The sequence below is a fragment of the Megascapheus bottae genome, chromosome 29 (assembly GCF_031878675.1).
Source record: "Megascapheus bottae isolate mThoBot1 chromosome 29, mThoBot2.hap1, whole genome shotgun sequence".
Lineage (NCBI taxonomy): Eukaryota > Metazoa > Chordata > Mammalia > Rodentia > Geomyidae > Megascapheus > Megascapheus bottae.
Genome location: NC_143537.1, coordinates 1,037,705 through 1,046,900, shown reverse-complemented (window position 1 = coordinate 1,046,900; position 9,196 = coordinate 1,037,705). Strand labels below are relative to the sequence as shown.

Here is a 9,196-nt window from a genome sequence, read left to right as displayed (position 1 = left end):
ATGTGGTGGTCCTTGCACACACCTCTGGGACGTGACAGGGACCAGGTTCACTCAGTCCTGGATGAGGACTACGGCAGGACACAGGCAGAACTGTGGTTTCTTGTCTCCACTCTCACGGATGGGGAGACTGAGGTGCACTGAGCTGACAGGTCTCTGATCCTCGGGCTCCTTGTCCCCGCCTGTTTTTACCCCAGACTCCCAGGAGGCAGGAACGCTATCTGTGCCTCACAGGCAGAGAGGACAGCCTGGCTGTCCACCCAGCCAGTGGACCACCGCTGTCTCCTATGCCTGAGGCTCCTGCACCTCCAGTGAGAGCTGCCCTTGACCTTGGTTTGGTGTGGCCCGCGTGCTGGCCTGTCCTGGGCTTCAGAAAGCGAGGCTCCCATCCACTGAGGTCTGGCAGGACCTAAGCCATGGAGCTGGGGTTCAGACCAGGGAAGAGCAGCATGTGGGGGCCGAGCCCAGGGTCTCTGTGCAGCCACAGGGCAGGCCAGCTGCCTCCTGGCTCTCCAGTCCGTCCCCGTCCCTCTCCTCCACCCCTGCTCCTGGCTCTCCAGTCCGTCCCCGTCCCTCTCCTCCACCCCTGCTCCTGGCTCTCCAGGCCGTCCCCGTCCCGCTCCTCCACCCCTGCTCCTGGCTCTCCAGTCCGTCCCCGTCCCTCTCCTCCACCCCTGCTCCTGGCTCTCCAGTCCGTCCCCGTCCCTCTCCTCCACCCCTGCTCCTGGCTCTCCAGTCCGTCCCCGTCCCTCTCCTCCACCCCTGCTCCTGGCTCTCCAGTCCGTCCCCGTCCCTCTCCTCCACCCCTGCTCCTGGCTCTCCAGTCCGTCCCCGTCCCTCTCCTCCACCCCTGCTCCTGGCTCTCCAGTCCGTCCCCGTCCCTCTCCTCCACCCCTGCTCCTGGCTCTCCAGTCCGTCCCCGTCCCGCTCCTCCACCCCTGCTCCTGGCTCTCCAGTCCGTCCCCGTCCCTCTCCTCCACCCCTGCTCCTGGCTCTCCAGTCCGTCCCCGTCCCGCTCCTCCACCCCTGCTCCTGGCTCTCCAGTCCGTCCCCGTCCCGCTCCTCCACCCCTGCTCCTGGCTCTCCAGTCCGTCCCCGTCCCTCTCCTCCACCCCTGCTCCTGGCTCTCCAGTCCGTCCCCGTCCCGCTCCTCCACCCCTGCTCCTGGCTCTCCAGTCCGTCCCCGTCCCGCTCCTCCACCCCTGCTCCTGGCTCTCCAGTCCGTCCCCGTCCCTCTCCTCCACCCCTGCTCCTGGCTCTCCAGTCCGTCCCCGTCCCTCTCCTCCACCCCTGCTCCTGGCTCTCCAGTCCGTCCCCGTCCCTCTCCTCCACCCCTGCTCCTGGCTCTCCAGTCCGTCCCCGTCCCTCTCCTCCACCCCTGCTCCTGGCTCTCCAGTCCGTCCCCGTCCCGCTCCTCCACCCCTGCTCCTGGCTCTCCAGTCCATCCCCGTCCCTCTCCTCTACCCCTGCTCCTGGCTCTCCAGGCCGTCCCCGTCCCGCTCCTCCACCCCTGCTCCTGGCTCTCCAGTCCATCCCCGTCCCTCTCCTCCACCCCTGCTCCTGGCTCTCCAGTCCGTCCCCGTCCCTCTCCTCCACCCCTGCTCCTGGCTCTCCAGGCCGTCCCCGTCCCTCTCCTCCACCCCTGCTCCTGGCTCTCCAGTCCATCCCCGTCCCTCTCCTCCACCCCTGCTCCTGGCTCTCCAGTCCATCCCCGTCCCTCTCCTCTACCCCTGCTCCTGGCTCTCCAGGCCGTCCCCGTCCCGCTCCTCCACCCCTGCTCCTGGCTGTCCAGTCCATCCCCGTCCCTCTCCTCCACCCCTGCTCCTGGCTCTCCAGTCCGTCCCCGTCCCACTCCTCCACCCCCGAGTCCCTGTGCTTTGTGGCCCCATGTTGGCCAGGAAACAGAGCTCCTGCTTGCAAGGTGGCACAGGAACCAAGCAACTAAATGTGAGACCCCACTTCAGAGAGACACCCCAGCCCTGCACCCTTAGGAGACGAGGTCTCTGAAAGAGCCCAGTTTTCTAATTCCTGAAAGGCCAGAGGCAGCCACCCAGCTGTGTGTGCACATCCATCCACTCTGCACCCCTCGAGCTGCCACCTTTCAGCTTACGGGCATCTCCCAAGATAGCAGGATTTCCCTAAGGTAAAGGCCAGCTGAGGAGATGGGCACAGCCAGTGTTGGTGGCTGCCAGGCCAGCGGTATCCAGACACTGGGGACTGTGTCATAGGAGGGTTCTAGCCATACAACCTCACCAGAGCCAGCCCAGCTGCCCAGCTCAGAGGGGAAGACTACCACACCCTCACCGGCCCAGGCAGGGCCTGCTGCAGGCTAGGCTGGCCACCTGTGGGCTGTGGGGAGAGCGGGGAGAGCTGGGCCAGCTGTGTGGGGCAGCCCTGGGCACCGCTCCTGTGAGGCGCAGAGGCCACCCACACCCCAGGACCCCACATAGCAACCTGAGGGGCTCAGGTCAGATGGGGGGACACAGGGTCTGCCTGGCCTTACAGCTGGAGAGAAACGTCAAGGGTCCTCGGTGAGGCCTCAGGCAGTGCCCACCACAGGTCCTCCCTGCCCACCTGGAGCCTGAAGAGAGAGGAGCCAGGCGGGGCAGGGAGGAGAAGATCAAGGAGCCAGGACAGCCTGGCTAGAGCAGAGATGGGGGAGGGGGGCTGCGCCCAGGAAGGGAAGCGGGAATGAAGACAGAGGTAAGAGGCCAGGGGTGAGGCAGGGAAAGCCTGCGAGGAAGTCCTCGGGTGAAGGGGGTGGAGTGGGGTGGGGGATGGGAGGACAGGGGAGGGGGTACGGCCCCCCTGTCACTCTGAGGATCAGCTCTGACCAGCCTGCTTTGGCAGGTGGCAGTGGGGGCCCAGGCCTGCGGGGAGAGGAGGGAGGCTGGCCTGCCGGGCCGCGCCGGCCGCCCCTGGGTGGGGCCACGGGCCAAGCCCTGGGGGTATAAGTCGGAGGCTGGGCCGAGCACCTGGCAGGGCCGGCTGGACGCGGAGCAGAGGGCAGGTGCCAGGCAGGTGCTCAGGCCGGGCCAGCATGAGCTCCTTCGACCTCCCTGTGCCCTCACCCCCCCGCTGCGGCCCCCAGTTCCCCAGCATCGGCCAGGAGCCCCCCGAGACCAACCTTTACTATGAGAACTTCTTCCACACCCAGGGGGTGGCCAGCCCGCAGAGGCCCCCCTCCTTCGAGGGGGCTGGGGAGTACGGGCCCACCCCCAACCCCTACCTGTGGCTCAACGGTCCAGCCGTGACCCCGCCGGCCTACCTGACCGGCCCCAACGCCGGCCCCTTCCTGCCCCAGGCCTACGGCGTGCAGAGGCCGCTGCTGCCGGGCATGGCCGGGCTGGGCGGGGGCGAGCTGGGCTGGCTGCCCCTGCCCTCGCAGGAGGAGCTGATGAAGCTGGTCCGCCCCCCCTACTCCTACTCAGCTCTCATCGCCATGGCCATTCACGGGGCCCCGGACCGGCGCCTCACGCTCAGCCAGATCTACCAGTACGTGGCCGACAACTTCCCCTTCTACAACCGGAGCAAGGCCGGCTGGCAGAACTCCATCCGCCACAACCTGTCCCTCAACGACTGCTTCAAGAAGGTGCCCCGCGACGAGGACGACCCCGGTGAGGGCTGCGGGTGGGGAGGAGACGCACCCGACCTAGGTGAAGGCAAGGGTGAGGAGATGACCGGGCTCGGGACAGGAGACCCCGGTGAGGGGCTGTGTGGGGTGAGGAGGGGGTCAGCCCAGCCACCTGCAGGGGCGAGGCAACTTCACATCCAAACTGTTCTGGAACGTTCTGGCCATGCTGCCTGTCTCCAAGGGGCTGAGGGCCCACGCTGGACAAGGCCGGGGCAGGTCCAGTCCGGGGGCTCTCGTGGGTGGTGGTGGGCTGGGGCCAGGGCAGGTCCGACCCGGGGGCTGCCCCATAGCAGTGGTAGGGTGGCGAGGGCACCCACCTACAGCCCTGACAGCCAGGACAACGGCTCAAGCCCGCTCCAGAGCCCGGCACCAGGGAAATCTGGTGAATGGCATCAGACCAAACCGAGCTGAGACCTGTGCCCAACAACGGCTGGCTGGGCACCGCCCGCCCTCCCGGAGGGGCAGCCCCACCACACCCCAGCACAGATCAAGGCAGCCCTGTCCCCTGTGAGGTCAGATGCCTCGGGGACCCCAGAGGAATACAACCCTCCAGGCTCATTCATCCTCCAGCCCAGGCCAGGTATCCAAGGCCTGGGGTGAGCCAGGGGACCTCAGGAAGAAGAGCCAGGCCTTCCTTCAGGGCCTTCCTCCATTACAAACCCACCCCCGTGGCCCGAAGGATCCTCAGAGAAACCCCGCAGGCCTATTGTTCAGATGAGAAACTGAGGCTCAGATGGGGGCCCACATTTAGGGAGGGTTAATGGGACTTGTTCCCTGGGTTTTCTTTAATTCCAGCAGTGCGGGCAGGCACTCCCCTCCCCCTCCCTCTCCCCCACCCTCCAGCCTTCTTAGTGGACTGACATCCACATCCGGGACCCAGAGCTTCTCTGAGATGGGCTTCAGCAAAATGGTTGCTGAGGCTGCCAGTACGGCTATTCTGGAATCTGTTTTTCAGTCCGGTCTCTTGTCCCCTCTTTCTGCGTCTGTCACCTCCTGTTCTGCTGGTCAGCGCCAGGGAATGGGAGTCCTGTCTCTGCCCTCACCCCCTCACCCCCTCACCCCCTCACCTCCTCCCTTTTCTGTGTGTCAGGCAAAGGGAATTACTGGACTCTGGACCCCAACTGCGAGAAGATGTTCGACAATGGAAATTTCCGAAGGAAGAGGAAGAGAAAATCAGACACAACCTCTGGCTCCAGCACTCTGGCCCCAGAAAAGCCAGAGCCCGGCCTCCTGGCAGGCAGCCCCGAGACCTCCGACCCACAGGAGGTGTTGGACAGCGTCTCCCAGGCTGCCACTGGCTCTCCGGAGAAGCGGGCCTCCCCAGGCCCCCCTGGGCCCCCCTGCCTGGGCAGCTTCCTCTCCGCCATGACGGCCTATGTGAGCGGGGGCCGCCCAGGGCCCACGCCAGGGCCCAGTCCTGAGCCCTCTGACAAGATGGGGCAGAGCTCGCTGGGTTTCAGCTCCTACACCCCCTTGACGGGCCTCGGGGGCCATGGCGGAGGGAATGAGTGGGCCAGCCCGGTACCCGGCAATGCCCTGGCCTATGGAGGCTCTGTCCTCAACCAGTTCAGCCCCCACTTCTTCAACAGCACCAACCCCAACAGCACACTGTACCCCAGGGAGGGCTCCGAGGGCTAGACAGGATGGCCCCAGTCAGGTGGTCACAGCGCGAGGAGGGGCTGGGGGGCTGGGCCGGGCTCTCCCACCCCAATACGGGGGCCCCCAGAGGTCTGGCCTCTTTCTAGAACATTGCTTAAGCCTTGTGTGGATGGCACCTGCGTCCACCCACGGGTCCCGCGGGCCTGCACAGCACAGCGCCGCTGCTGTCCATGTGGATAGCGCCTGCGTCCACCCACGGGTCCCGCAGGCCTGTCTGGTGAGCATGTCTGCAAGCTGGGTGTGGCCAGGGTGCCGGGGCCTGCCCACCCCATCTGCAGTGAGCTTGAGCCTGACACCGAGCAACAGAGGAGTGGTCACTCTTCCAGGGTTGTGCGAACAGGGGAATGCCTGAGCCAGGTCTGGGTAACCCCAAGTTGGGGCCAGAAGAGACTGGAGTGGAGACCTTGACTGCGCAGCCGAGGAAGTCAGATGAGGCGTTGGACACGCCCTGCTGTGTGTCCCATCCATCCACCCTCCCCAGCCCGGGGCTTGTCTCATTCCCATCTCCTTATTCTGCTGCCTCAACTTACCCATGCGCTACCAGACAGCCTGACTCCGGAAGTCCACCCTGGTGATAGCACAGGCCCAGGAAATGCAAAACCGCTCTCCCCGCTCCCCAGAGACCCTTAACAGGGCCGAGGGCCCTGAGGTGCTCACCAGCACCCCGACTGCCGGGCTGCCTGCCCACAAATCCTCGTAAAGCCCAGCTTCCTGTGTGTGTGCCATGGGACGGGGAGCAGACAGGACAGAGGCTTCCAAGAGAAACAGGGCGAGGAAGCGCTTCCTGCTTCTGCCCTGGGAACACGGCGGGGAGGGGGGCAGGGAACCCTCTCCCCTCCTCCCCCGCTCTGTGGGCACAGATGCGGGTTTCGCCCCTTTCTGTGTGCATTTCCCAGGCCCTGACAACGATGTATCGTAGCATGCCCTCAGAGGTGCTTTCCTTATTTCTTTTTAATAATAATAATAATAAAATGTGCAGAAGTCCATGGCCTTTCCTTGTGAGTTTTCTCATGGCTCATCAACCCAGCATGGGGCAGCCTGGAGCTGGGGGCATGCAGGGCACCAGGCAGAGGACGGTGGGGCGCAGTCTCCCTGCCTCATGGGCTGGCCAAAGCCCCTCACTGCAAAGCCCGTGGAAGGGGTGGGTGCATGGAAGAGACACAGCTGCTGAACGCACAACACAAAGCAGGCACTGCCAGGCTCCCCAGACCCTGCAGCCCTCACCGTGGGGCAACCAGCAATCCACCCTCCAGCTGCCCCTGGAAGGGGCAGAGTCCTGCTGGTCAGATGAGAAAACCGCAGGCCAGAGTGGTGGGGTGACGCTCCTGCATGCACAGCCAGCCAGCCAGCCTTGGCCTCCCGTCTCCTGCACGTGGGGGAGGCCACCAGGAGGAGGCAGGAAACCCGCGGGAGGCCTGGAAGCCACCAGAGGCAGTGGAATTTCTGGCTCAGGACGGGCCCTGCGGCCTCAGCTAGCTCTCCACCAGGCCTGGTTCTCGATTTGCTCATCCCAGAGAGCAGGCACCAGACAAACCGCTGCATCTGAGCCTACCCCATGCGTGTCCAAGCACACTGACACGCTTACCACATTAAGAAAAGCAGGTACCTAGTGTCTGACAGCAACATGTAGCAGGGCCGGGCGGGGGCTGAAGATGGGGTGCTTAGGGCTGCTGGGGGTCTGGGAGCTGAGCCCAGCAATCCCAGCATGCCCGAGTGTGTGCTGGGGGCGGTGACCGGAAGGGGCCAGGGTGTTGGGACAGGTGGTGACTTGTGGTGCGATCTGAGAGCCAGTCACCCTGACCACTCACGACTGGAAAGGGACTGCGGGCTGCAGGTGAGCGCCGCCCCTGCTCTGAATGAAAGCGAATGTGGCTGTGGATGGAGGCACACTGAACGAATGACGTCTTGGACAGCCGTTCCGCTTCCAAAGCCGAGGTCCCGGGCCTGGGCACCCCGCCCTGCAGTGGACAGCAAGCTCGCAGGGCTTGGTCTTCTCTAGGGCGGTCAGGTGCCCTGCTGTCCACAAACAACTAGGTTTAACCACATCTGAGTTAACAGAAAGCAGCCAAATCATGAAAGCAACCACTCCTCCACGCCACTCAACGCTGGGACGGGAGGGAGCGCAATGCCTGCACTGCTTCCGCAGCGAGGCAGGTCGTGGGCACGGTCACCACACGCCAGTCCTCTGAAAGGACACAGGTTCCCAGCCTGCCGGGCCTCTTCCCTGCTGGTGACTTCCCTGAGTCACCCAGAGCTGAGCAGTGGGACCAGTGTCAGGATGTCTGCTGGCCGCCGGTGGCAGGCGCTGGCACGTACCTGGCCCAGAGGCGGTGCTGTCACGTGGGTGCCGCGCAACCAGCAGGGCCTTCACAAGGCTGGTTTTAGAGCTGACTTTGGGAAGAATGTATCTTAAGGAACGAAGGCCTGATTGTAGAGATTACAGGAAGAAAAAAGATCCTTCCTCTCCCCCTCCCCCGACCCCCACGGGGACCAGGTACCTGCTCAGCCAGTAGGCAGGTCCAGGGGATGAGGGGACCTCACCTCACGGCATGCCTGCCGTCTCCCCATCCCGGGTGCTCACAACTGGCGTTTGTGGCCGGGCTGCCTGGGTGGCTAAGAGAAGGCTGAGGTGGCCAGTCTGCCGCAGCCCCACAGGTTGCTGCATGGCAACAGCGGTCCGAGCCAGGCCCCGGGACACGTGATTAGAAGCCCACTTTCCTGGGAGCAGGACTTCACCTTAGTCTCCAAGCCCAAGAGAGGACCTCCACGGCAGCCAGCCAAGCAAAGGCCCTGCACCCACACTTGCCAGGCAGGGGCATCTGCACCCTCTGCCTCTTTCCAAGCCTCACACAGAATAAAATGGGGCTTGGGTGACCATCTGAGCAGCCAACCCGAATGCCGCTGCAGAAGGTGGACAGAGTAGGAATCTGGTGGATGCTTAAACTCAGAAGATTTGCCTGCCTCCCTGCTGAATCCCAAATCCTGGGACAACATCCCTCAAGAGACACAAGCCACTGTCTGATTTCTGATTTCACCCCCACGCCGTGAAGTCACTCAGACAACGTTCACTGGGTAAGAGCCAGGAGGGAGAGGCCGTGAGAGGCCTAGGAAAGGCAGAGTCCCTGGAAATAGAGAGGTGGGGCAGGGTGCCATTGCCTCAGTTTCCCTCGAGTGCCAGAGGCAGCAGGGCGCGGGGCAGATGTCAAGAATGCACAGAAGTCCCTCCAAGGCCGCCCCTGAGCACGGCTGATGCTCGCTGGCTTGGAGAAGGAGACCAGAAGCTGAGAGCCACACTACCCAAGAGGAAATTCGAAGGCAGACTTGGAAAGCCAGAGAGGAGTGTGGGATTGGCAGTGTGATCCAGTATTATTCTTTAAGGTAAGGAGGATGAAGAAATTGGCCTTGGCTGAGCCTGGGGTTGCGGGAAGCCGAGTCTTGATCCAGAATTCCTTGGGGACATGTGGTGGAGGGGTGGGGGACGGAATGGGGGAGGGAGGCAGGTCTGAGGGAGAGGGAAGGAGGGAGGGAGGGTGAGAGGGGAGGACAAGAGGTGATGAGGGCGCAGGGACATGGGGTCAAGTGCAGACAGAAAACCATTCCTCCCTCGTCTACTGTACACCTACTGTGCGCCAGGCACGGGGCTAATGCCAGGAGCTCCTGCGTGAGGGGCAGCGCTTGCTGCCCAGTTGGGACAAGGCCGGCCATGAGGGCTGCCAGCGGAGAGGCTGGGTGCACCCCAGGGAGGCAAGCCCAGACCAGGGCGGGCAGAACCGTCTGCAGCTCAGGGTCCTGACCACCGGGTCTGGAGGCCTCAGCACAGCTGCACGGCTGGCACGCAGGGTCAGAGCCTGCAGGCTTTCTGCTCCTGGCACTGTGCCGGTGCCAAGTTCCTTCCGTCTACATGGC

The 9,196-nt window shown here is 64.1% G+C and overlaps 1 protein-coding gene across 1 annotated transcript; it reads left to right on the top strand.

Annotated features, from left to right (window-relative positions):
* The first annotated feature begins 3,037 nt into the window (after positions 1-3,037).
* Positions 3,038-5,323, top strand: Foxi1 (forkhead box I1). Its single transcript, XM_090320801.1, has 2 exons — positions 3,038-3,614; positions 4,722-5,323. The coding sequence occupies exons 1-2, from the start codon at positions 3,038-3,040 to the stop codon at positions 5,267-5,269; spliced, it is 1,125 nt and encodes a 374-aa protein (XP_090176927.1). The 3' UTR covers positions 5,270-5,323.
* Positions 5,324-9,196: the final 3,873 nt, after the last annotated feature.